Genomic DNA, 27,988 nt, shown 5'->3' on the forward strand with positions numbered 1-27,988 from the left:
CCGCTTTCTTCCCCTCCAAAGTTCCCTTCGTCTCTTGAGAGAGGAACTCTGGGCGGTTCTTTCCACGTCTGCAGAAGAAGAAGACCCGAGGAGGGGGTCTTCCAAATGTCCAGCAAGACAGACAAGGTCAACCCATGGATGGACAAGACCCAATCCATTTGGGACTCTTTGGGAGACCGTGTTGGGTGTTAAACCGGACCTTCTTCTTTCCCTGGATGACCAAGTCGTCCGTTCTCGGGAAGCCAAGTTGGAGAAGATGTCGGGGCCAAATGGTTCCGCTTCGGGAGAATTGGTAGAAGCCCTGGGCCTGCTGGATCCGAAGGCCCCTGCCCAGGTGCAGGAAGAAAGGAATAATACAGCCCCCAGTCCCTCTGGAGAAAGAAGGAACTCGTGTTCGTCGGTGGTCGTTTCCCCATCTGAGGAGAAGGAAGAAGAAGGCTCCCAGGTACCATAATTTGGGATATGGAATGGTTCTGTCCCAGCCGACGCATGTCCTTGTTACTTCACAAAGACAACCCCTCTTTTAACAGTAGACTGGAAAATAATAATAATAATAATAATAGTAAAGTTGGAAGGGACATTGGAGGTCATCTAGTCCAACCGCCTGCTCAGGCAGGAAACCCTATACCATTGCGGACAAATGGCTGTCCAGTCTCTTTTTAAAAACTTCCAGTCTTGGAGCATTTACTGCTTCTGGAGGCAGGTTGTTCCACTGGTTAATTGTTCTCACTGTCAGGAAGTTTCTCCTTAGTTCCAGGTTGCTTCTCTCCTTGATGAGTTTCCCTCTGTTGCTTCTTGTCTTTGCCTTCAGGCGCTTTGGAGAATAGCTTGACTCCCTCGTCTTTGGGGCAGCCCCTGAGATACTGGAAGGCTGCTATCCTGTCCCCCCTCGTCCTTCTCTTCGTTAAACTAGACACACCCAATTCCAGCAACCTTTCCTTTTATGTTTTAGCCTCCAGTCCCCTAATCATCTTTGTTGCTCTTCTCTTCTTTCTAGAGTCTCAGCATCTTTTTTGCATTGCGGTGACCAAAACTGGATGCAGTATTCCAAGTGTGGCCTTACCAAGGCCTTGTAAAGTGGTATTAACACTTCACGTGATCTTGATTCTATCCCTCTGTTAATGCAGCCTAGCACTGTGATGGCCTTTTTGGCAGCTGCAGCACATGGCTGGCTCATATTTAGGTGATTGTCCACTAGGACTCCGAGGTCCCTCTCACAGTTACTGCTATAAACTCCTTTTATTTGAGTTACAGACCTGATAATTGTCCCAGAAAAAACAAAAGCAACAGAACACTTTTCCAACAGAGATAAAACGGAGCGGTAGTCAAACAGGAAATAACTCCCAAGCAAAATAAACAAACCATGATGTCTTGACACTGAAGTTCTTTGCAAACGGTTGCCTCCAGCAAACCAGTCCTGCCCACACGTTCCCTTTTTGTTACGCAGCCCCCAAGGCCTCTTTCTCCTCCTCCCCTGGAGTTGCCCCATTGCCTCCCTCTGTCCTGCTCGTGTGACCTGTCTGCATTTACGAGCGTCTCTGAGGTCTTCTAGCTGTGCTTCCTCCCGACAGAGCTTCCCAGCACAGCTGGCTCTCTGCTCGATCACGAGTGGACGGGCCAGCCTCTTCATTAGTTTGTAACTCTGGCAGCTCATCAGAGCCTCCCTCCGACTCTGATGGCTCTCCTCCTCCTCCTCCTCCTCCGATTCCCCAGATTCAACTACCGGGATCACAGGCTGGCACAGAATCGCAACGTAATCTCTGCATTTGTAATTTACGCTTTCTAAGGGGAGCATCCGGACGTCGTTCCTTGCTTCCTTCCAGATCATCAGCCCTTAAAGTAGGGATGGAACCGGGCAAAAAAATATGGGACATTGGCCAACGGGTGGGGAACAAACTTTAGAGTCCTTCTCTGTTCTGGAAATAATCTTCTAGAGCAGTATTTCTCAACTTTCAGATATCTGGACTTCGACTCCCAGAATTCCCCAGCCAGCATAGCTGGCTGGGGAATTCTGGGAGTCGAAGTCCACCTGTCTTTTAAGTGCCTACGATTGAGAAAGATGGATGAAAAATACACAGAGTCCTTGCCCGTTCGTTTAGTGACCCTTCAAAGATACAACGGCGCTGCAAAAAGGGACTTACGACCATTCCTCACACTTATGACTGTTGCAGCGTTTCCCCAGTGGTCATGTGATCAAAACCAGCCGCTCGGCAATTGGCTCATATTTATGATGGTTACAGCGATCCCCTTTTTGCGTCCCTCCTGTGAGCAAAGTCAAGGGAGGGGGAGCCCGATCCGCTTAGCGGCTGTGTGGCTAATGGCAGCAATCGGCTTAACCGCGGCGGTGAGAAAGGCCGTACAACGGGGCAAAATTCCATGAACAAAATGTTTGACTTAGCAAGAGAAGTTTTGGATCGACGTGTGATCGTAAGGGGAACAGTGCTTCCCACCTGCGTCCGTTTCAAAAATGTTTCTTCCCGTTTTATTGCAGGAGCCGGAGGTCACACCGGGTTGGGCCTCTCCAGTGGACGTCCTGCTGTCCGTGGTGAGTAGCCTGAAGACCTGTGAGACGGCCCTCCTGGACGCAACTGCAGTGAAACTGGCCGTGATTTTGCAAAAAGAGAAAACTGATCTGAAGGACAAGGTGACAGACTCCGTAGAAGTCGGAACCAGCCAGACGATGGGGTCCCAAGAGATTGGACGGCCGTTGGTCTGAAACGGTATAGGGTTTCCGGCCTGAGCAAGGGGTTGGACTAGATGACCTCCAAGGTCCCTTCCAGTTCTATTCTATTCTATTCTATTCTATTCTATTCTATTCTATTCTATTCTATTCCTTATTCTGTTCTGTTCTGTTTCATTCAATTCCTATTATTCTATTCTATTCTATTCTATTCTATTCTATTCTATTCTATTTTATTCTATTCCCTACTCTACTCTACTCTATAATAATAATAATAATAATAATAATAATAATAATAATAATAATAATAAAGTTGGAAGGGACTAGAAGACCTCCAAGATCCCTTCCAACTTTATTATTATTATCATTATTATTATTGAGTATAGAGTAGAGTAGTGTAGAGTAGAGTAGAGTAGAAAAGGGAATAGAATAGAATAGAATAGAATAGAATAGAATAGAATAGAATAGAATAGAATAGAATAGAATAGAATAGGAAATAGAATAGAATAGAACATAGAATGGAATGGAATGGAATGGAATAGAAAATATGGAAGGGAATAGAATAGAAATAGAATTGAATAGAATAGAACAGAACAGAATAGAATAGAAATAGAAATAGAAATAGGAATAGAATAGAATAGAAATAAGAATAGAATAGAATAGAATAGAATAGAATAGAATATATAGAATGGAATGGAATGGAATGGAATAGAATAGAATAGAATTAGAGAATAGAATAGAATAGAATAGAATAGAATAGAATAGAATAGAATAGAATAGAATAGAACTGGAAGGGACCTTGGAGGTCTTCTAGTCCAACCCCCTGCTCAGGCAGGAGACCCTATATACCATTTCAGACACATAGTTGTCCAATCTCTTCTTAAAAACCTCCGGTATTGGAGCATCCACAACTTCTGGAGGCAACTTCTGTTCCACTGGTTAATTGTTCTCACTGTCAGGCCATTTCTCCTTAGTTCTAAGCTGGGTGTCTCTTTGATAAATTTCCATCTGAAGCTTCCTATCCTACCCTCAGATGCTTTGAAGAATAGGTAGACCCCTCTTTACTTTGTGGCAGCCCCTCAAATATTGGAAGACTCCTATCATGTCACCCATTGTTCCTTCTTTCCACTAGACTAGGCATCCCCAATTCCAGCAACCGTTCCTTCTATGTTTTAGCCTCCAATCCCCTGATCCTCTCTGTTGGTCTTCTCTGCACTCTTTCCAGAGTCTCAACATCTTTTTTTGTATCAGGGTGACCAAAACTGAACACAGTATTCCAAAAGGGATCTAACCAAAGCAGCATAAAGCGGTTCTTCCTAAGTCTTGGACCATCGGTGCTGCTTGAACATGGTTTCGGAAGAACTCCTGAAGGCTCCTGTAGAACCCCAACATGGTCGCTGCTGAAGTTCCTGATTCCCTTGACTGGTGATCCTTACCCATCTCTCTCTCTTCCATCCTTCAGGTCTCAGAAATAGTGGAATGGCTGTATTGGGAGATCAGCAGCATCCCGGTAGGCAGAGCTCGGAGGGCGGCGTTGAACGTGGTGACTTCTCTAGCAGAGGTGTCTCCTGAAGACGTGGTCTCCAGCCTCTTGAAACACTCCCTGCCCTGCAACAGGTATGACACTGCCGCCTCACCGGCCTGGATTTCAAGAGGGGAGGTCCATAATTAGCATTCCAAGCAACTGGCTTCCAGTCAGTTACCTGTTCCAAAGGTGTTTTCCAGGAGGCAAATGGATTTCTTTGTTTTTCTTCTGAAGACGTTTCGCTTCTCATCCAAGAAACTTCTTCAGCTCTGACTGGATGGTGGGGAAGGGAAGGATTTATACTCCTTGCAGACAGCTGGTCATTTGCCTTCTTTTAGAGGGTCGTTGAGGCCACTTGGAGGTTTACCTGTAGTCCTCAGGGTTACCTGAGTGGTGCAAATGGGTGTGGGGCCTTCTTGGACCTGTGTTGTAATTGGAGATAGATGATGTCACATCACCCCCCCCCGTTGAGGGAGGGCTATTCAATTTGGAGATAGATAGCCTCTTGGACCCCTCTTTCAAACCAGCGGTCCTCTCTGTCCAGAATGTGGATTTTGATAAATCTCCAGGTGGCCTCAACGATTTTCTAAAAAGATGCAAATGACCAGCTGTCTGCAAGGAATATAAATCCTTCCATTCCCCCGCCATCCAGTCAGAGCTGAAGAAGCTTCTGGGATGAGAAGTGAAACGTCTTCAAAGAAAAACAAGGAAGTCCAGTTGCCTCCTGGAAAAAAAGCACCTTTGGAATAACCAGGGCCTGGATGACTGAGACTCTCCATAAACAATCAATTACCTGTGCCAGGGCTAGACAACCTTGGCTCTTTTATGACTGGTGGACTTCCAGAATTCCTGAGCCAGCGATGCTGAGGGGAAAGGGAGAGGTTTCCAAGCTGAGCCAGGCTGGCTTAGGAATTCTGGGAGTTGAAGTCCACCAGTCATGAAGGGGCCATAGTTCCCCCATGCTGGCTCAGGAATTCTGGGAGTTGAAGTCCAGACACACCAAGGTTGGGAAGCACTACCTCAGACTGTATTTTTTTCTTCCTAAAGAACAGCAAATTCTTGCCTCAAGAAACAAATATGCTTGGTTAACACAGATTGCCAATAGAATAAAACTTTCTGGATATAGGCCAGGGCTAGGCAACCTTGGCTCTTTTATGACTGGTGGACTTCAACTCCCAGAATTCCTGAGCCAGCATGGCTCAGCTTGGAAACCTCTCCCTTTCCCCTCAGCATGGCTGGCTCAGGAATTCTGGGAGTTGAAGTCCATCAGTCATAAAAGAGCCGAGGTTGCCTACCCCTGCCATAGTGTGACTTTGGAACAGCCACCGGTTATTGTAATTTTGTTTCCTCAAGCCAACCCTCCCTTTATTCCCCCCCCCCCGCAATTCCCCCTCCCTATAGAGTATGGCAGGCTAACTGCAAACAATGCACAGCGTAGCAGGATAGCGAGGATGTGCGCGCAGCTTGACTTGCACACGTTTAACTGCATGTGTGCAAGCTAGTCTGCCACTTGCACGGCCAGGTTCCAAATAAGCAATGGCCCAGGGGTTGGGGACCCATGTTCTAAGCAATGCAGTTTGGTGTCTGCACAACTGGTCCAGTTTCAGAGCTTTCCTTATCTTCTGAAGAAGCTTCCATAGAATAGAATAGAATAGAATAGAATAGAATAGAATAGAATAGAATAGAAGAGAAGAGAAGAGAAGAGAAGAGAAGAGAATAGAATAGGATAGAAAATATGGAATGGAATGCAACAGAATATGGAATGGAATGGAATGGAATAGAATAGAAGAGAATAGAAAATATGGAATGGAATGCAACAGAATATGGAATGGAATGGAATAGAATAGAATAGAATAGAATAGAATAGAATAGAATAGAATAGAATAGAATAGCAATGGAATGGAATGGAATGGAATGGAATGGAGTGGAGTGGAGTGGAGTAGGATAGAGTAGAGCAGGATAGAATAGAGACGGAAGGGACCTTGGAGGTCATCTAGTCCAACCCCCTGCTCAGGCAGGAAACCCTATACCATTTCAGACAAATGGCTGTCCAGTCTCTTCTTAAAAACTTCCAGTGTTGGAGCATTCACCGCTTCTGGAGGCAGGTGGTTCCACTGGTTAATTGTTCTCACTATCAGGAAGTTTCTCCTTAGTTCTAGGTTGCTTCTCTCTCCTTGATTAATTTCCATCTGTTGCTTCTTGTCCTGCCTTCAGGCGCTTTGGAGAATAGCTTGATTCCCTCTTCTTTGGGGCAGCCCCTGAGATACTGGAAGACTGCTATCATGTCCCCCCTCGTCCTTCTCTTCGTTAAACTAGACATACCCAATTCCATCAACCTTTCCTTTTATGTTTTAACCTCCAGTCCCCTGATCATCTTTGTTGCTCTTCTCTGCACTCTTTCTAGAGTCTCAACATCTTTTCTAAATCATGGTGACCAAAAGTGGATGCAGGATTTCAAGTGTGGCCTTACCAAGGCCCTGTAAAGTGGTATTCACCTGAGCTTGACTCTCTCCCTCTGTCGATGCAGCCCAAGGACTGTGCTGGCCCTGCACCCGTTGCAGCCTGACAAAGCCAGTGGGTGAAGTCCCACCTGTCCACACTTCCCTTTCACAGCACGGCCTCCGAGATGTGGAGGACTCTCTGCGTGGTTCCCGAGACCAACACCAAAGTCCTCTGGCACTTGCTCCGAGAGCTGAAACGGGGAGACACCGCTGGTTACGAGGAGTCTCTCACTCCTTTGGCAGTAAGTGTCAGCCCTGCGAGGTAGACCAAAGCAGAGCATGCACAATCCCAGAACTTTGCAAGCATCATTAGAGGTAGTTCTTCACTTACAACCATTCATTTAGCGACTGTCCAAAGTTACAAGGCCACTGGAAAAAGCCATGGGCGACCTGGGCACCGAAGGCTGTTGCAGCATCCCCAGGGTCCGTGGGATCAAAACGGGGGCATTGGGCAACGGGCGTGTTTTTGCGATGGTTGCAGTGGGCTGAGATCCCGGGATCCCCAACCGGCTTCCCCAAGAGAAAGACCGTGGGTGAAGCAGGACTCCCTTCACAGTGAGCCAGTAGCAACAGCGGTTAGACTTATCTACCACTCCGTAGTGCTTGTACAGCCCCCTCTAAGTGGTCGGCCTGTTGCACCCCCAACAATCTGGGTCCTCATTTTACCGACCTCGGAAGGACGGAAGGCCGAGTCAATCTTGAGCCCTGTTAGGATCGAACTCCTGGCAGTGAGCAGAGTTTGCCTGCAATATGGCATTCTGACCACTGGGAGGAAAGGGAGGGAAGGAGGGAGAGAGGGAAGGAAACAAAAAGGCAGGAAGAAAGAAAGAAAGAAAGAAAGAAAGAAAGAAAGAAAGGAAGGAAGGAAGGAAGGAGAGAGAAAGAAAGAAAGAAAGAAAGAAAGAAAGAAAGGGAGGGAGGGAGGGGGGAGGGAAAGAGGGAGGGAGGGAGGGAGGGAGGGAGGGAGGGAAAGAAAAAGGCAGGAAGGAAATACAGAAGGAAGGAGCAGGAGGGAAGGAGGGAGGGAGGAAAAGGGAGGGAGGAAGGAAGGAAGGAAATAGGAAGGAAGGGAAGGAGGGAGGGAGGGAGGGATGTAAGGAAGGATCACTGAGGATGTTCCCTAATTATTCCTCCTCCTCCTCCTCCTCCTCCTCCTCCTCCTCCTCCTCCTCCTCCTCCTCCTCCTCCCTTCTAGCACTGATGATGTTACCTAGCTGGGTCATGAAATGTCTGAAGGAAAACAACCAAGCTCAAAAAGCACCAAGGACCCCACAGTCCTCCTCCTCCTCCTCCTTCTCCTCCTCCTCCTCCTCCTCCTCCTCCTCCTCCTCTTCCTCCTCCTCCTCCTCCTCCCGCTCCTCTTCACAAACCCCACTCCCTTCTAGCACTGATGATGTAACTTAGTTGGGTTGTGAAACTGCCAAGCTGAAAGAGCACCAGGAACCTCTTGGCGTTCTCCCGTTTTTTCTCTCCTAGGCCCTGAGAGCGCTGGGCGAAATGCTGAAACTCTTCAGCTGCATGGGAGCCATCCAGGGGTTCTACCCAGCCCTCCTCCTGGCCATCCTGACCCAGATCCACTTCCTGGTGCGGCTTCCGGGCTACGGGGATGATGGGGAGGAGGAGAAGAAAGGCCAGATGTGCCAAGCAGCCAACTCCAGCGCCAGGGCGAACAGCCACCACCCCCTCCATGGCAAACAGGTGGCTGCTGAACATGTGAGGTGATTGTATGGGGGAGACACCCCCTCCTAGTGAAGGGGTGCTTGTCTGGGCTTCTCTCCCTTGACTCTGGTGAAGACGAGGTCCCCCCAAATCCTGTCTCACTCAGAATAGAGCCGGAAGGGACCTTGGAGGTCTTCTAGTCCAGCCCCCTGTTCAAGCAGGAGACCCTGCCCAGACCATTTCAATCAATCAATCGATCGAGCTGGAAGGGACCTTGGAGGTCTTCTAGTCCAGCCCCCTGCTCAGGCAGGAAACCCTATCCCATTTCAGACAAATGGCTGTCCAGTCTCTTCTGAAAAACTTCCAGTGTTGGAGCATTCACTGCTTCTGGAGGCAGGTGGTTCCACTGGTTAATTGTTCTAACTGTCAGGAAGTTTCTCCGTAGTTCCAGGTTGCTTCTCTCCTTGATTAGTTTCCATCCGTTGCTTCTTGTCCTGCCTTTAGGCGCTTTGGAGAATAGCTTGACTGCTTCTTCTTTGGGGCAGCCCCTGAGATATTGGAACACTGCTATCATGTCTCCCCTGTTTCTTCTTTTCTTTAGACTAGTCCAGGGGTAGGCAACCTCAGCTCTTTTATGACTGGGGGACTTCAACTCCCAGAATTCCTGAGCCAGCATGGCTCAGCTTGGAAATCTCTCCCTTTTCCCTCAGCACGGCTGGCTCGGGAATTCTGGGAGTTGAAGTCCACCAGTCATAAAAGAACCAGGGTTGCCTACACCTGGACTAGCTAGACCCAAGTCCTACAGCCTTCTTCGTATATTTTAATCTCCAGGCCTTGGATCCTCTTAGTTGCTCTTCTTTGCATTTTTTCCAAAGTCTCAACATCTGTTTTGTAACGTGGTGACCAAAACTGGATGCTGTATTCCAAGGGTGGCCTTACTAAGGCTTTATAAAGCGGTACTAACACTTCACATGATTTTGATTCTGTGCCTCTGTTTATACAAACCAGAATTGTGTTAGCCTTTTTGGCTGCTACCACATAACTGCTTCCTCATATTTAAGGGATCATCCACTAGGACTCCAAGGTCCCTCTCACAGTTGCTGTTTTTGAGCCAGGTTTTTCGCCTAACCTGTACTCGTACCTTTGGTTTTTTTCCTGCCCAGGTGTGAAACCTTGCTTTTCTCCACATTAAATTTCATACATCATATTAAGCTAGGATTTGAAACCTTGCTTGACTAAGCCATCTAATCTACTTTGCATATAACATCATGCCATCATTGCTAGGACATGTTTCACGCTAAACCAGTGGTTCTCAACCTTTTTAATACCGCGACCCCCAACCGGTCGTAAGTTGAGGACTACCCAACCGGTTGTAAGTCGAGGACTTTCCCTGCCCGGGAGCGCTGCGCATGCGTGGTGCTGCCCCCTGCGCCGGCCGAGGCGTAGCTGGCAAGGGGCAGCGACGGCGCAGGCCGACCACTGGCTGGACCACCAGCTGGCCCAGCCCAAGGGAGGTAAGGCACCCGCCGGGCCCCACATGTGCCAGCAACCCTCCCTGCGCCCGCCGGCCTCCCACCTCCCACCCCTGGCCCTCTTTTACTTACATTTTTAGTAGTTGCTCAGCAGGGAGGGGTGGAAACTTCCAGACAGCTCGCCTTCGCTGCAGACAACTCGCAGCACCGTTTGCAGAATGGGGCTTTTGGCGGGCTCAGCAGGGCAGAGACAGCCTGGACAATTCCTATTGGCTTTGGAAAGCCAATAGAATTAGACTCTATTCAAGAATAAAAGGGAGTAGCACAGCTAAGGAAAAGGGGAAAAAATGGCGGACTGCGTTGTTTGGCGACCCCCGTGAAATGGTTTTTCGACCCCAAATAGGGTCGCGACCCCAGGTTGAGAGCCGCTGCGCTAAACTAAACACAATCAAATGGTTTGTCACCATGCATGAGCAGGAGGTTGGACTAGATGACCTCCAAGGTTCCTTCCAACTTCATCATCATCATCATCATCATTATCATCATCATCATTATTATTATTACTATTATTAACCCATCCACTGAATCCATTGCTAAACAAATAAGACCGTCCATCTTAAGGATCCTGTTAGAGATGTAAAATTCCCAAATCTCTTGGAGTAAATGGAGAAAAGCATTTATCCTTTGTTTTCTGGAAAAATAAAGAGCCTATTTCTTCTTAGCATCCTTTGTTGACATAAAGTCAATTTGTTGTTTTAATCATGTACATTATATACAACTTGTTTTTCTCCTAAAATAACAGTTATGTCATGGTTCCGACAGATGGAACTCTTCAAAAGAACTTCGAGGCATTGTTTACCTTAAAGAATCTTTATTTGAGTAGCATAATATCGGCAGTGCATAATTGAAGCCAAAAACTGAATTCCCCTCCCCTGGGCACCTAGTATCAAAGCACAATTCCCTCCTCCAATTAACAGTGATAAATCTCATTCCCCAATTAGCTTGAAGCATGGTTCTCCGGCCTGCCAAATTCTTATCAGCTCTGGTTACAATAACCTTGATTCTCAGGCTAAGTTTAGTGTTGTTATGTCTAGCTAGACCAGTGATGGCGAACCTTTTAGAAACCGAGTGCCCAACCCCCCACCCCGTCCCTGCTCCGCCCTGCCCACTGGGCCACCCATCACCTCCACAGCCCGCCACAGATCACCCAGGTAGCCCAGCAGCGCCGTGGCGGCCACGCCATCTGCCCATGTCCCGCAGCATCATCTGTGCACGACGGGGCGCAAGGGCAGAATCTTCTCCCCACTGCCCGGCTACTATGTTCTTAGCTGCGCTGCTTCATGTGGGCCACACCCAGGGGCAACTCTCCTCTGGGGGGGCCGCTAGTGAGGAGGGGGCGGGGCTGGGGAGACGGTGCGTGTGCCCACAGAGAGGGCTCCGAGTGCCGCCTCTGGCACCTGTGCCATAGGTTCACCACCACTGAGCTAGACTCTCATTCACATCCCCCCCTTCCAGCATTTATTTATTTATTTTATGAGACTTATATACCGCTTTAAGTGCAAGCACTCTCTAAGCGGTGTACACCAGTAAGCAAAGTATATATATATATTTACATTGCCCCCAACAATCTGGGTCCTCATTTTACCTACCCCGGAAGGATGGAAGGCTGAGTCAACCTTGAGCCGGTGAGATTTGAACCGCTGACCTGCTGAACACAGTCAGCTAAAGTGGCCTGCAGTACTGCACTCTAACTGCTGCGCCACCTCGGCTCTTATAGCATCATCTAACTCAGTACAAAAACATCCGATGTGAGCAGCGTTGACACGTTGGGAATATAGATTTGAAATATGTAATTTACTGAGATAATATTTAAACCGACTAAGAATTAAAGTGACTTTTCTCGTTGCAAAAAAAAAAAAAAAAAAAATTTCATGTGGTTGGATAGGGCCCGTTTGTTCAAGATTGGTCGAGATCTTTCACGATCTGCCCAAGAGCCTTGTTGTCAATGCTGCAAATATTGTATATTCTTGCTTTTGACAATATGTAGAATTGTCTGGTAATTATGGGGTTAATACAGAGCAGAAGGGGGGGTTGGGGGTAAAGCCCGGGAAAGAAAGAGGAAGAAAACCTTTGACCTTCACACTAACTGGATAATGTGAGATATAATGGCTAAGTTAGGGAGGGAACATGCTGATAATTGAACTGCTCAGAGGGAGAGAATTTACTGTAGATCTTAGCATCCCTCTGTTATGCCTGTGCCGACATTTTGTAACAATAAAAGACTTTTAGGAAAATAAATGCCTGGAAGTTCTTTGAAGTGTTTCATTAGCGGGAACCATAACAGGACGTTTTGGGTGGGGTAGGGGGAACCAGACCCCAAACCCCATCCCCAAAGCCCCCCCCAGGGACCCCACACTTGGAGACCAAGACCTTCCGAATCCGAACAAAATCGGGAGGTGGGTCTTCCCCATTTCCCCTTCCTGTAGTTCAGTGGTTCTCAACCTTTCTAATGCCGTGACCCCATAATACAGTTCCCCATGTTGTGGTGACCCCCAAGTGGGTGTGGCCACCAATAAGAGGGAGTAGGACAGCTAGGAAAAAGGGAAAAAAATGGTGGACAGCGTGGTTTGGCGACCCCCGTGAAATGGTCGTTCGACCCCAAATGGGGTCCCGACCCACAGGTTGAGAACCACTGCTGTAGTTGTTTCCCACAACGTTTTTCGACGTACAATTTGTTCAGTGACCGGAGTTATGACACTGAAAAAGTGACTTGCAATTTACAACCGTTGCTGCATTCTCCCCCCCCCCCCATAAATTACAGTCTAATTTACTGTAGATCTTAGCATCCCTCCGTTGTGCCTGTGCCGACATTTTGTAACAATAAAAGACGTTTAGGAAAATAAATGCCTGGAAGTTCTTTGGAATGTTTCATTAGCCGGAACCACAACATCATGCTAGGATCTAAATTCCCTTCCTCTCATCCCTGCGCAGGTTCACAGTGGATACGCTGAGGACTCTGTTGCTGCGGGACCACGACTTTAAGGCCTTGCTGGGCCTGGAGACGAATAAGGTCTGGGGTCTCCTGTCCAGCAAGGAGGAACATCTCACAGGCGTCGTCCTCTTTGCTCGGTAAGGTGCTGCTCCGGAGCAAGTCCCCCCCCCTGACAAAACCATCAGCCCACCTCTCTAATGAAAGTAACCACTCGACGTGTGTGTCTCTATGTGTGTTGGGGGGGCTTCTGTCTCCCCAGAATCCTGGCGATCCTCACAACTCATCACTTCTTGGGGCTGCTGGCAGAGGTCATCCCTCAGCTGGATGCCCAAGTGGAGGAGAGGGCTTTGACCGCCAAGGCGCTCTTTGCGGGGGTAAGTTGTGGAATTGTCCAGGGCACCCAGTGTGCGAGGCACAACCGGAGGTGTGTAAGTGTGTCAAGGAGAAGGAAGAGAGGAATCCGACTCTACAGGACTCGCTGCTGCTTGTCCGGCTTGTGGACCTTCTGAAGCAAAGATGGGTCAGAAATGGTTCGCCATGAAGGATGGGTCAGGAGGGCCTGTTCTGGGTTGGTCCAGCTCTCCTTGGCCCATGAGGGCCTTCCTTTGGCTTCCAACAGCTGCTTCTGGGCTTCCCCCTTGCTTCCCGGTTCCCCCACCCCAATCCTTCTGGTTTGCAGGCTCCAGATGCTGGAGGTCTGGGCCTCAGGAAGCAGAATAACAGAACATAGTAACAGAGTTGGAAGGGATCCTGGAGGTCCTCTAGTCCAGCCCCCTGCTCAAGTAGGAGAGCCTTGCAGAATAACAGAGTTGGAAGGGACCCTGAAGGTCCTCTAGTCCAACCCCCTGCTCAAGCAGGAGACCCTTGCAGAATAACAGAGTTGGAAGGTACCCTGGAGGTCCTCTAGTCCAACCCTCTGCTCAAGTAGGAAACCCTATACCATTCCAGACAAATGGCTGTCCAGTCTCATCTTAAATGCCTCCAGGGTTGGAGAACCCACAACTTCTGGAGGCAAGTTGTTCCACTGGTTAATTGTTCTCCCTGTCAGGAAGTTTCTCCTTAGTTCCAGGTTGCTTCTCTCCTTGACTAGTTTCCACCCGTTGCTTCTTGTCCTGCCTTCAGGCGCTTTGGAGAATAGCTTGACTCCCTCTTCTTTGGGGCAGCCCCTGAGATACTGGAAGAGTGCTATAATGTCCCCCCTGGTCCTTCTCTTCCTTAAACTAGACATACCCAATTCCTGCAACCGTTCCTGATATGTTTTAGCCTCCAGTCTCCTGATCCTCTTAGGAGGGCCTCTGAGCTGGTCCTCAGTTTCTGCAAAGGTAGCCTATCCCCTCCAGAAGATGTCCCCCATTCAGCCTGGACTTATGGCAAGCCTGGGCTCCTTGGAACTGGCCAGAAGGGGAAGAGAGAAAGAGCCCCCCCACTCCCCACATCTGGAGCTGTTGAGATGGCAAGCAAGGAGCCATGACAATATGCAGGCAGAGGAGGAAGAGGAGGAGGAAGATGACGACTGTGGGGTCCTTGCTGCTTTCTGGACTTGCTTATTTGCTTGCAGATGTTTCATTACCCAACTTGGGAACATCATCAGTGCTAGAAGAAGATGGGTGTGGGAGGAGGAGGAAGAGGAGGGGGAAGAGGAGGAAGAAGAAGAAGAAGAGGAGGAGGAGGAGGGGGGGAGAAGAGGAGGAGGACAGCTGTGGATCCTTAGTGCTCTGTGAGCTTGGTGATTTTCTTGTAGACATTTCATTTCAGACAGCACTGGTCCCCACAGTCGTGCTCCTCCTCCTCCTCCTCCTTTCTAGCACTAAAGATGTTCCCTAGTTGGGTCATGAAATATCTGCAAGAAAACCACCCAGCTCAGAGAGCATCAAGGATCCCACAGTCTTCCTCCTCCTCCTCCTCCTCCTCCTCCTCCTCCTCCTCCTCCTCCTCCTCCTCCTCCTCCTCCTCCTCCTCCTCCTTCTCCTCCTCTTCTTCCTTCTCCTCCTCCTCCTCCCCCACTCAACTCTGCAATCCCTACTTCTGCTAGCCCTGAAGTTGTTACCTAGTTAGGTAGTGAAACCACTGAGATCACCCCACAATTGAACCCAGAGCTACAAAAATCCTGTTCCCTTGGAAGCTGTCCTTGCTAGGCGGGCTCCTTCATGCCCCCCAATGCTGCTGGTTCCCCCCCCCAGGACGTCCCTTGGGCTTCCGAGCAACTCCTGCAAAGGCACTGGGAGTTCTAGTGTAGACGTTGGCAGCCCAGATCAAGCTGAAACGTACTGTATGTGAGCAAGGCTTTCCCCTGCCTTCTCTATGGCGACTAGAGATGCCAGTGGGGCAGGGGACGCCGAGTGGGTGGGGGCTTGGCTTGGGGGGGGGAAACGGGGCTTTCCCCCAACCCTTGGCCCGTGTCTGATGCCGGACGGCTGGGAAGTTTCTTTGCAGCAAGCTCACCACGCATTTGATCCCCAAGAAGCGAGTCCTGACCAAGCTGGAGCAGTGGCAGGCAGACCCCCGGCTGGTGGTCCGCTGGCTTAGCTTCCAGGGATTGGGAAACCTGGCGCTGCAGAAGCAGAAGGTAAATTGGGGGGGGAGGGGGGGGAAAGGTCCTGATCAGGTGTGGAGGGGGAAGAAACTTGGTTCCCAGAGCCAAAAGCGCTCTTCTTTGTATGTGCTGAAATCCTGCTTCTCCAGACTCCTTCCCAAAATGGTGGGATCTGAGGGAGAGAGCGAGGGGCACATAATAATAATAATAATAATAACAATAATAATAATAATAATAACAATAATAATAATAATAATAATAAAGTCGGAAGGGACCTTGGAGGTCTTCTAGTCCAGGGCTTTTCAACCAGTGGTACGGGTACCACCTGTGGTACTTGGGCACCTGGCAGGTGATACACGACCATCCTAGAAAAGTGGTAGTGGGGGAGGGGAATGAGCTGAACCGATGGCAGCACCGCACAAGGCTGAGCGAGAGACGGCTGGAGCTGCAGGACTGTCCGGGCTCAGCGGAAGCGCCAGGATCAGCGCCAGGATCCAGTTAGAGCTCGGCGCTGATCCTGGTGCTTCTGCTGAGCACTGAAGAAGCACCAATCAGCTAGAAAGCAGCGCTGATCCTGGTGCTTCTGCTGAGCCGAGAAGAAGCGCCGATCAGCTGGAATGTTGCAGCCTCTCCAGGTGATTTACATTCAGATGCTTGGCAACTGATTCATATTTATGACGGTCACAGTGACCCAGGGTCATGTGAAGTGACAAACCCAGCAGATGGGGGGGAATAAAAACCAAACACCCGCTCACCCCACCCCTGCTGCCAATCCTCAACAGAAATGCTCACAACAATGAAAACCTCGGACAGGAGGAAGAGCGCATCCGAGTGGGCAGGCAGGTGTCTTGCTCGGCTGTGGCTTGGGGGGCACTTTTTTCAGTGCCATTGTAACTTCTAAGTCACTAAGCGAACGGTTGTAAGTCGAGGACTACCTGTACTTTATCACTTTTTTCTTTCTTTTTTTTTTGATCATCAAGTTTTTGACAGCTTGCTAGGCGACTGGTGGTCCTCGGATGTTGCCATATCCTAAAAGTGGTACAATGGGTGGAAAGGTTGAAAAGCCCTGTTCTAGTCCATCCCCCTGGACTAGAAATCCTATCCATGTCATATTATTTTTTCCACTCAAGTCTGATTTCATTCCGTGGATTTTATTCGTGTCGATTCAATTCAACGCCCTTGTTCGGGTTTCTCACACCACCCGTCTCCCCTGCGAGGGACACTCCGGGCGGGAAGAATTTGCCCTGGGGAAAATTTCCAAATTTCAAAAGACTTAACAAGCGGAGCCCGGTGTTTCCGTTGCTAAGCGAGACCGTTCTTAAGTGAGGTTCGACCTCCCCCCCTTTCACGACCACAGCTTTTCAGGGGATCCCTGCGGTTGTTAAGGGAGTAACCCGGCTGTTAAGTGGATCTCTCTTCCCCGTTGACTGGCTTGTTAGAAACGGTGACCGCATGAGCCCGGGGACACTGCAGCCGTCATAAGTACAAGTCAGTTGCCAAGCGCCTGAATTTTGATCGTTGACCACGGGGGGGGGGGAGAATGCAGCAACGATCGTAAGTCGCAAGTCACTTTTTCAGTGTCGTAACTCCGGTCACTGAACAAATTGTACGTCGAGGAACGTTGTGGGAAACAACTACAGGAAGGGGAAACGGGGAAGACTCACCTCCCGATTTTGTTCAGATTCAGAAAGCCTTGGTCTCCAAGTGTGGGGTCCCGGGGGGGGGGCTTTGGGGATGGGATTTGGGGTCTGGTTCCCCCTACCCCACCCAAAATGTCCTGTTATGGTTCCGGCTAATGAAACACTTCAAAGAACTTCCAGGCATTTATTTTCCTAAAAGTCTTTTATTGTTACAAAATGTCGGCACAGGCACAACGGAGGGATGCTAGGATCTAAGTTCTCTTCCTCTGAGCAGTTCAATTATCAGCATGTTCCCTCCCTAAATTAGCCGTCATATCTCACATTATCCAATTAGTGTGAAGGTCAAAGGTTTTCTTCCTCTTTCTTTCCCCGGCTTTACCCCCAACCCCCCTTCTGCTCTGTATTAACCAGACAGTTCTGCACATTGTCAAAAGCAAGAATATACAATATTTGCAGCGTTGACACGTCCCTCTTTGCAGCTGAAGTTCCTGAAAGGGCTGGTCTCCAGGATGCTGGAAGGTCTGAACGAGGCCGACGAGAAGACGGTGAGAGACATCCTCAAAACGCTGCCGAAGGTCCTGAGTTACCACCGCTTGAGACTTTACGTGGGGTCCGTCTGCCTCCACATTGCGGAGAAACTCCCACCTTTCCTGGAGGACGTAAGGCAGGAGGGAGACAAGGGTGTGTGGAGGGAATGGGGGGGCTGGAGGGGAAAAAACCTCAGTTGTTAATTGAGACACTTCTCAAGTGAGCTTCCCCCCAATTTACCCCCGTTGCTGAGTACGTCGCTGCTGCAGGTCAGTTAGTAACATGGTTGTAAAATGAATCCGGCTTCCCCATTGACGTGGCTGGTCAGGAGGTCGCAAAAAGGGATCACGTGACCCCTCTGGGACGCTGCGACCGTCGTAAAGATGAACTGGTCACCAAGCAGCCAAACCTGGATCCCGCGTGACGTCGTGAGTGTGAGAACCGGGCTGAAGTCATTTTTTTTCACTGCCGTTGTTGTAATATCGGTCACTCTCCCACCTAGCAGTTCCTCATTGTAATTTCTAGATGAGGACAGGCAGCCCTTGACTTACAACAGCTCACTTAGTGACTGAAAAAAGGGACTTTTTAAGTTTTTCACACTTAATGACTTTTGCAAGCATCCCCAGGGCTGTTGATCACAATGCAGACAGCGGCATTTGGAGATTCTCTGCTATCCAGGTCCTGGTTTGTCCCAAAGGTCCTTTTTTTTTCAGGAGGAAACTGGACTTTTCTTGTTTTTTCTTTGAAGACGTTTCGCTTCTTCTCCCAGAAGCTTCTTCAGCTCTGACTGGATGGTGGGGAATGGAAGGAGTTATGTTCCTTGCGGACAGCTGGTGCTGCACAGCCAAGCTGAAACTAAATAATAATAGTAAAGTTGGAAGGTACCTTGGAGATAATAGTAATAGTAGTAAAGTTGGAAGGGACCTTGGAGGTCATCTAGTCCAACCCCCGGCTCAGGCAGGAAACCCTACACCATTTCAGAAAAATGGCTGTCCAGTCTCTTCTTAAAAACTTCCAGTGTTGGAGCATTCACCACTTCTGGAGGCAGGCTGTTCCACTGATTAATTGTTCTCACTGTCAGGAAGTTTCTCCTTAGTTCTAGGTTGCTTCTCTCCTTGATTAGTTTCCACCCGTTGCTTCTTGTCCTGCCTTCAGGTGCTTTGGAAAATAGCTTATTCCCTCTTCTTTATGGCAGCCCCTGAGATATTGGAATACTGCTATCATGTCCCCCCCTTGTCCTTCTCTTCATTAAACTAGACATACCCAATTCTAGCAACCGTTCCTTATATGTTTTATCCTCCAGTCCCCTAATCATCTTTGTTGCTCTTCTCTGTACTCTTTCTAGAATCTCAACATCTTTTTTACATCGTGGTGACCAAAACTGGATGCAGTATTCCAGGTGTGGCCTTACCAAGGCATTGAAGAGTGGTATTAATACTTCACGTAATCTTGATTCTATCCCTCTGTTAATGCAAGCTAGCACTGTGTTGGCCTTTTTGGCAGCTGCAGCACACTGCTGGCTCATATTTAGGTGTCTTCTGGAGTGTTGGCTATTCCTGCCAGTTTGGTGTCGTCCGCAGATTGGATGAGTTCCCCATCTATTCCCTCGTCCAAACCGTTGATATAGATGTTGAAGAGCACTGGGCCCAGAACAGAGCCCTGGGGCACCCCACTACACACTTCCCTCCATGTAGATGTGGTTCCATTGAGGACCACTCGCTGAGTACAGCCAGTCAGCCAGCTACGGATCCACCTGGTGGTGGTACTTTCTACCCCACATTTTTCTATCTTATCAAGTAGTAGGTTGTGATCTACTTTATCAAATGCCTTACTGAAGTCCAAGTAAATTATGTCCACAGCATTCCTCTGATCCACTAATTTTGTCACTTGGTCAAAGAATGCAATAAGATTTGTCTGATCTGTTTTTGACAAACCCATGTTGGCTTTTAGTAATGACTTTGTTTGCCTCTAGGTGTTCGTTGATTCGTTGTTTGATTATCTTTTCCAGGATCTTCCCAGGTATTGAGGTCAGGCTGATAGGTCTGTAATTTCCTGGGTCCTTTCCCCCCCCCTTTTTTTTGAAGATGGGAACTACATCAGCTCTTTTCCAGTCCTCTGGTAGTTCCCCAGTGCTCCAGGATCTTTGAAAAATATAGTTCAGTGGTTCTGAGATCACATCTGCCAGTTCCTTAAGAACCTTGGGGTGTAATCCATCTGGTCCTGGTGATTTGAACTCGTCTAGGCTGGACAGGTGCTCACTTACCATTTTCTTGCCTATCTTAACTTGTGTTTCTATTCTGTTTTTTATGGCACTATTTTTGATAGGTTGGTCTGTTTTTTCCCTTTGTGTAAAGACAGATGCAAAAAACGAATTAAATAGTTCTGCTTTCTCCCTGTTGCTTGTCACCTCTTTGCCACTTTCACCCACTAATATACCAATCGTTTCCTTCACTTTTTTCTTGTGGTTTGTCACACAATCAGCCAGATGCTCAGACTGGACTGGGCAGTTTCATCTGTAGAATAGAGTAGAATAGAATAGAATAGAATAGAATAGAATAGAATAGAATGGAATGGAATGGAATGGAATGGAGTGGAGTGGAGTGGAGTGGAGTGGAATGGAATGGAATGGAATGGAATAGAACAGAATAGAATAGAATAGGACAGGATAGGACAGGACAGGACAGAATAGAAAATATGGAATGGAATGGAATGGAATAGAATAGAATAGAATAGAATAGAATAGAATAGAATAGAAAATATGGAGTGGAGTTGAATGGGAGAATGGAATGGAATGGAATAGAATAGAATAGGACAGGACAGGACAGGACAGGACAGGACAGAACAGAACAGAATAGAATAGAAAATATGGAATGGAATGGAATGGAATGAAATAGAACAGAACAGAACAGAATAGAATAGAATAGGACAGGATAGGACAGGACAGGACAGAATAGAAAATATGGAATGGAATGGAATGGAATAGAACAGAATAGAATAGAATAGGACAGGATAGGACAGGACAGGACAGAATAGAAAATATGGAATGGAATGGAATGGAATGGAATAGAATAGAATAGAATAGAATAGAATAGAAAATATGGAGTGGAGTTGAATGGGAGAATGGAATGGAATGGAATAGAATAGAATAGGACAGGACAGGACAGGACAGAACAGAATAGAATAGAAAATATGGAATGGAATGGAATGGAATAGAATAGAATAGAATAGAAAATATGGAGTGGAGTTGAATGGGAGAATGGAATGGAATGGAATAGAATAGAATAGGACAGGACAGGACAGGACAGAACAGAATAGAATAGAAAATATGGAATAGAATAGAATAGAATAGAATAGAATAGAATAGAATAGAATAGAATAGAATAGGAGCTGGAAGGGACCTTGGAGGTCTTCTAGTCCAACCCCCTGCTCAAGCAGGAGAACCTATCCTACCGTCTCAGGCAAGCGGGATGGTTGATTTTATTTGTTACTTATTTTATCTTTTTTATTTTTAAAAATAAGTCTCTCCCCCCCCCCCCGTCCCCGCCCTGGGCTTATCCTCCGGAGACGGTGCCCCTCTGCCCGCCCGGTGCCCAACCCAGCCTTCTCCTCCTCCTGTCCAGGAACGAGAGCCTGAGCGCTCTCTGGCCGTTCACCTGTTTGGGGAGCTGCTGCCGTGCGTGAACCGTCAGCACAAAGCTCAGATGCGGGAGCGAATCCTGGCCCACTCGGTACCCTTTCTCCTCCGCCTGCAGGACAACAGCCAGCCAGCGGCCGATGTGAGAGGTTCCCGGAGGGGCTGTTGCAAACTCAGTGGGGCAGAATTCCGCCTTGACCTCGGACCCTGGCCTTGCTCCACGAGATCGTGGGGGTGGGGGTGGGGGCCACTTGGAGTGGGGGACATTACTTCCCTCGGATGCCCCTCCCCCGATTCTGTACCTCTTTAACCACCCATCTATTCTATTCTATTCTATTCTATTCTATTCTATTCTATTCTATTCTATTTTATTCTATTCTATTCTATTTTATTCTATTTTATTCTATTCTATTCTATTTCATTCCATATTTTCTATTCTATTCTATTCTATTCTATTCTATTCTATTCTATTCTATTCTATTCTATTCTATTTCATTCCATATTTTCTATTCTATTCTATTCTATTCTATTCTATTCTATTCTATTCTATTCTATTCTATTCTATTCTATTTCATTCCATATTTTCTATTCTATTCTATTCTATTCTATTCTATTCTATTCTATTCTATTCTATTCTATTCTATTCTATTCAGGACATCTGGGTTGCCCACCTGGCCTGAGACACCCCCCCCCCGTTGTCCCTCTTGTCCCTGGCACAGACTTACAAGAGGACCTTGACCCGTTGCAGTGACTTACTAGGCTGGAATCTCCGGCTGGACATTATGACCTTGGCCTCTTACGACTGCCACCAAGCCCTGGATAAAATCTGCAAAAGCCTGGTAGGTGGGGGATGGAGAAGGTGTTTCCCCCCCCCATTGACAAAATCCCCCTGGGACAGTGATGGCGAACCTTTTTTAGAGACCCGGTGCCCAAACTGCAACCCCAAACCCACTTATTTATCACCGGATGGCCGTGGTGGTCATGGCAGACTGGGTGGGAGGGGCCAGAGTGGCAGGGGCCAGTCCCTCACCATCTCCGGGGCACAGCGTGCGTGCCCATAGAAAGGGCTCTGAGTGCCACCTCCGGCACACGTGCCATAGGTTTGCCACCACTGCCCTGGGATCCGCCAGCTGGTTGCAACACCGTCTGGGAATGGGCCGTCATTTGGTGCCCATAGATGCCCTCGAACGGGACAGGGATGAGACGAGTGACAAGGGAACGGTCGTAAAATGAAACGCTGGCTCCTTTAATTCAGATCCGGTGTCTCCTCCCTTGGTATTCCACATTTGGAATATACGGCATCCAGTTTTGGTCACCACATGACGAAAAGGAGGCTGAGGCTTTGGAAAAAGTGCAGAGAAGAGCAACTAAGATGATCAAAGGCCTGGAGACTAAAACATTTGAAGAACGGCTGCGGGATTTGGGTATGGCCAGTCTAGAGAAAAAAAGGAGTAGGGGGTACATGATAGCAGTCTTCCAGTATTTGAGGAGCTGCCCCAAAGAAGAGGAGGGGGGGTTCAAATTGTTCTCCAAAGGACCAGAAGGCCGGACAAGAAACAATGGATGGAAAACAGATCAAGGAGAGAAGCAACCTGGAACTAGGGAGAACTTTTCCTAACAGGGAAGACAATTAAGCAGTGGAACAGCTTGCCACCAGGAGTTGTGGGTGCTCCAGCACTGGAGGATGTTAAGAAGAGATTGGGCAGCCATTTGTCTCAAATTGTAGGGCGTCTCCCGCTTGAGCAGGGGGTTGGACTAGATGACCTCCAAGGTCCCTTCCAAGCTCTATTCTCAATCGTCTGCTTTCCTTGCATTGCCGTCCCAAGGCGGACGGCACCGTTGATCCCCCCTCCAAAGGACGGGTGTCCCTCTTCTTCGCCAGGGGTCTGCCCCACTCCTGGCTACCCCCTTACAAACGCTTCTCTCTCTCTCTCTCTCTCTCTCTCTCTCTCACACACACACACACACACACACACTGTTCTTCCTTTGCAAAGAGGTTCAGGGACCCCCCCCTTTCTCTCTCCAGGTTCAATGGTACCCCAAAAAGACTCCAGTTTTCCTGACTTGTACTCTGGATTATCTGAACAGCTCCGAAGCCCCCCTGCGCAGGGCGGCCGGCGTCTTTGCAGGTGAAAAGGGATGGGGGGGGTGTCCATCTGGTGGGAAGGGGGGACCCCTCCCAGCTTCATCCTGGACAGGCATTCTGCCCCCCCCCCACCAATTCTCCACGGGATGCTGTGCCGAGGCCCAGCTATCTCCCCAGCCACGCCGAGGCCCGCTTCCGCATGTCCAGGTGGTCCTCCACTTAGCGACAATGGGTTTAGTGACCGTTCATAGCGAGAACAGCCCTGAACAAAGTGACCGATGACCTTACGGCCGCTGCGGCCTTCCCAATACAGGGAGTTCTCGTCTTACGACCAGAATTGAGCCTAGACTTTATGTTGCTAAGCGAGACAGTTCTTAAGTTTTGCTCTGTTTTACGACCTTTCTTGCATTAATTGTTACATGATGCACTGAAGTTGTTAAGGCAGTAAGACGGGTGTTCAGTGAATCCGGTGTCGCAAAAGGGGATCCCATAACCCGGGGACATGGCCACCGTCATAAATTAACAATTAACCAGTGGAACTACCTGCCTCCAGAAGTGGTGAATGCTCCAAAGCTGGAAGTTTTTAAGAAGAGACTGGACAGCCATTTGTCTGCAATGGTATAGGGTTTCCTGCCTGAGCAGGACTCATGGACTTCAACTCCCAGGATTCCTAAGCCAGCATGGGGGAACTATGGCCCCCTGATGACTCATAAACTTCAACTCCCAGAATTCCTCAGCCAGCATGGGGAAAATATGCCCCCCTTTAGGACTCGTGGACTTCAACTCCCAGAATTCCTGAGCCAGCATGGGGGAACCATAGGCCCTTCATGACTTGTGGACTTCAACTCCCAGAATTCCTGAGCCAGCCATGCTGAGGGGAAAGGGAGAGGTTTCCAAGCTGAGCCCTGGTGGCTCAGGAATTCTGGGAGTTGAAGTCCACAAGTCATGAAGGGGGCCATAGTTCCCCCATGCTGGCTCAGGAATTCTGGGAGTTGAAGTCCACCAGTTATAAAAGAGCCAAGGTTGCCTACCCCTGTCCTGGACGGTCAGGGTGCACAGGCACTCCTCGACCTACGACGGTTCATTTACCGTTCAAAGTTACAACGGCGCTGAAAAAAGTGACCATTTTTCACACCTAAGAACGTTCCAGCATCTCTGTGGTCAGACGATTGCAATTTAGCTGCTTGGCCACTGACTCATATTTATGACGGTTGCCCGGTCCTGGGGGTGTGGGTCAGGTGATCCCTTTTGTGACCTTTTGACAAAGCAAAGTGAATGGGGGAAGCCTGATTCACTTAACAACGCTGTGACTAAGTGAACCACTGCGCTGATTCACTTAAGGACTAAGGCAAGGAAGGCCGTAAAATGGGGTAAAACTCCCTTAACAAATGTCTCGCTTAGCAACGGAAATGTTGTCATGGTAACTCGGGGATGACCTGCTTTCTGGCTGGGCAGATCCCAACCGATCCTGGGCAGATCCCGCCAGCCAGGCAAGGGGTGGTGCAGCCTACGTGCTGTACCCGCCAGGAAGTGGTGGGGATCCGGTTGAATTCGATGGCCGATGAAAGAGTCCAAGCCGGCACCGGATGCGAATTCTGTGCTTTCCTGTCTGCACAGGATTCCTTGCCTTTTACATGGATCCCTGGCAGCTGAACCAGGAAGCCCTGATCGCCCTTCAGCGGGGTAAGCCAAAGGCACTGTAATATACCGGGCAGCCTTTCCCAAAAGCGGGCGATGGTGGTCCTCAGGGGATGGTCAAGAAAGCCAGAATTGGGCCGCGTCCGGGGGGAGACACCCCGGCAAGCAGTTGGGGGGGAAGCCCCGTGCGTGCCCAAGTCCACCGTCAGGGGTTCCAGGCATCGAAGCGAGTTTGATGGGGTGAGGAATAAAAATTCAATTCCACGGTTGTTGGAAAACAAAGCAAGTTTTATTTAAGTGTTTGCAAAGGCTGGTGGATCTCTTGGTAATTGCAAATGCCAGAGACCAGTCTTGAATCAAATTCAACCCTTTGTAACCTTGGCTCTTTTATGACTCGTGACTTCAACTCCCAGAATTCCTGAGCCAGCCTAGCTCAGCTTGGAAACCTCTCCCTTTCCCCTCACCGTGGCTGGTGCAGGAATTCTGGGAGTTGAAGTCCATGAGTCATAAAAGAGCCAAGGTTGCCTACCCCTGGTCTAGGAGGCTCACCGCTTACAGCAGGAGGACTTAGGATACAACCTTGGCTCTTTTATGACTGGTGGACTTCAACTCCCAGAATTCCTGAGCCAGCCATTCTGAGGGGAAAGGGAGAGGTTTCCAAGCTGAGCCATGCTGGCTCGGGAATTCTGGGAGTTGAAGTCCACGAGTCATAAAAGAGCCAAGGTTGCCTTACCACTAGCTTAGGCCTAGGGTGCTTTATGACTCATGGACTTCAACTCCCAGAATTCCTGAGCCGGCATGGCTCAGCTGGAAACCTCTCCCTTTCCCGTCAGCATGGCTGGCTCAGGAATTCTGGGAGTTGAAGTCCACCAGTCATAAAAGAGCCAAGGTTGCCTACCCCTGCCCCATCCTGTAGAATTAGGCCACATCCTTCTTCTTCAAACCCAGTGGATAGCTCTGGATTAGTCCCAAGCTTCCCAACTGCCTAGCAACCAGACCCCCCCCCAATTATTAGATAAAAAGCCCCTCTTGTTCTGTCTTATCTCTCCTCCCTTGTCTGTGGCATGATTTGTAACATCCTGCTAACTCAGGGTGTAGCTTCTCTACAAGATGAGCTTGTCAACCTAAACTGGATAATTGCAATTAAAAAGGATTTATGTCGTCCCTTGTTTACCTATAACAGGGGTCTTCAAACTTGGCCCTTTGATGAGTGGTGGACTTCAACTCCCAGAATTCCTCAGCCAGCATGGGGAACCTTGGCCCTTTGATGACTGGTGGACTTCAACTCCCAGAATTCCTCAGCCAGGATGCTTGAAGACAGGGGTCTTCAAATTCGGCCCTTTGATGACTGGTGGACTTCAACTCCCAGAATTCCTCAGCCAGAATGCTTTAAGACAGGGGTCTTCAAACTTGGCCCTTTGATGACTGGTGGACTTCAACTCCCAGAATTCCTCAGCCAGCATGGGGAACCTTGGCCCTTTGATGACTGGTGGACTTCAACTCCCAGAATTCCTCAGCCAGGATGCTTGAAGACAGGGGTCTTCAAACTTGGCCCTTTGATGACTGGTGGACTTCAACTCCCAGAATTCCTCAGCCAGCATGGGGAACCTTGGCCCTTTGATGACTGGTGGACTTCAACTCCCAGAATTCCTCAGCCAGGATGCTTGAAGACAGGGGTCTTCAAACTTGGCCCTTTGATGACTTGGGGACTTCAACTCCCAGAATTCCTCAGCCAGGCACGAGTGCCTGGCTGAGGAATTCTGGGAATTGAAGTCCACAAGTCATCAAAGGGCCAAGTTTGAAGACCCCTACTTAAATCAAGAAATACCTGTATTTATTTACTTCATTTATATGCCGCTCCTTTCTGGAAGTGCCTCTGGCTGGCTGACAGTATCATAAAAACCTACATATAAAAACACTTAAACTTAAAAAGTTAAATATCTTGAGGATCTATCTAAATGTCTTACTTAATTTAATATGCAACACCAGTGTTATCGGCGTCACTTTTTTAATCCAGGAAATTAGAATACACAGGAGGGTTTATAACTTTGATTGTTTAATCCCTGTTTGTAAGCATCATTGGCTGGGGGATGCTGGGTACTGAAGTCCACCCATCTTGAAGCAGACTGGCTGGGGGATGCTGGGTACTGAAGTCCACCCATCTTGAAGCAGGCTGGCTGAGGGATGCTGGAAGTTGAAGTCCTGCCATCATGAAGCAGGCTGGCTGGGGGATTCTGGGAGTTGAAGTCCAGCCATCTTGAAGCAGGCTGGCTGGGGGATTCTGGGAGTTGAAGTCCAGCCATCTTGAAGCAGGCTGGCTGGGGGATTCTGGGAGTTGAAGTCCAGCCATCTTGAAGCAGGCTGGCTGGGGGATTCTGGGAGTTGAAGTCCAGCCATCTTGAAGCAGGCTGGCTAGGGAATGCTGGGAGTTGAAATCCACCCATCTTGAAGCAGGCTGGCTGGAGGATGCTGGGAGTTGAAGTCCAGCCATCTTGAAGCAGGCTGGCTGGGGGATGCTGGGACTTGAAATCCACCCATCTTGAAGCAGGCTGGCTGGGGAATGCTGGGAGCTGAAGTCTTTTGTGTCTTGATTCTAGGCCTGGATTGCCTGCTGACCGATCCGGAACCCTCCGTGGCCCAGGTGGCCTCCATCTCCATCCTGCAGGTGAAGGAGATCCGTCGGAGACTTTTGCCCGTCCCCTCTGCCCTGGCATGGATGCTTTGCTGCATAAAGTCCGGGGAGAAGGAGAAGCCACAGTTTGAAAGAAGCCCCTTTAAGAGGAAGAGGAGTCCCGAGGCCTTCCTCAGCATCCCCCAGTGTTCCCCTTAAAGAAGCCGGCGGGCTGGCCGGAGGCTGCTTAAGGCTCCCAGAGTTGCCTTCATTTGGGGGACATTGTGTTGTTGTGTGATCCCGGACGTCGCAATGTTTTGCTTTTTATTCGCTGCCACGTTTAATAAACCAGCTCCCCACCGCTGCTCGGCGTGGGGCAGCCTCCAAGTCTGAGGAAACAAGCCAACATTGCGTTTCATGCGTCCCCTTCCATTTGTGTCCTAAGTCGGTTTGTTCTTTCCTGCAGGGTGTGTCCTTGATTGTAAGCTG

The 27,988-nt window shown here is 48.9% G+C and overlaps 1 protein-coding gene across 1 annotated transcript; it reads left to right on the top strand.

The window, feature by feature from the left end:
• The first annotated feature begins 256 nt into the window (after positions 1 to 256).
• MROH6 (maestro heat like repeat family member 6) lies at positions 257 to 27,892 on the top strand. The gene is made up of 12 exons (XM_039368714.1): positions 257 to 334; positions 2,492 to 2,644; positions 4,143 to 4,297; positions 6,819 to 6,948; positions 8,183 to 8,424; positions 12,829 to 12,966; positions 13,089 to 13,253; positions 15,263 to 15,395; positions 17,482 to 17,661; positions 23,191 to 23,293; positions 24,868 to 24,933; positions 27,486 to 27,892. Exons 1-12 carry the CDS (start codon positions 257 to 259, stop codon positions 27,716 to 27,718), a joined length of 1,776 nt encoding a protein of 591 aa, XP_039224648.1. The 3' UTR covers positions 27,719 to 27,892.
• Positions 27,893 to 27,988: the final 96 nt, after the last annotated feature.

Source organism: Crotalus tigris, unplaced genomic scaffold (assembly GCF_016545835.1).
Source record: "Crotalus tigris isolate CLP2741 ecotype Arizona unplaced genomic scaffold, ASM1654583v1 scf7180000020908.629646, whole genome shotgun sequence".
In the NCBI taxonomy this organism is placed as follows: Eukaryota; Metazoa; Chordata; class Lepidosauria; order Squamata; family Viperidae; genus Crotalus; species Crotalus tigris.

Bases quoted from the DNA above. Each gene is read 5' to 3' on its own strand.
- MROH6 (XM_039368714.1), top strand. From the start codon at position 257: ATGTCGGGGCCAAATGGTTCCGCTTCGGGAGAATTGGTAGAAGCCCTG. The intron at 6,949-8,182 runs GTAAGTGTCAGC...TTTCTCTCCTAG, and splicing joins AGTCTCTCACTCCTTTGGCA to GCCCTGAGAGCGCTGGGCGA. The intron at 24,934-27,485 runs GTAAGCCAAAGG...TCTTGATTCTAG, and splicing joins CCTGATCGCCCTTCAGCGGG to GCCTGGATTGCCTGCTGACC.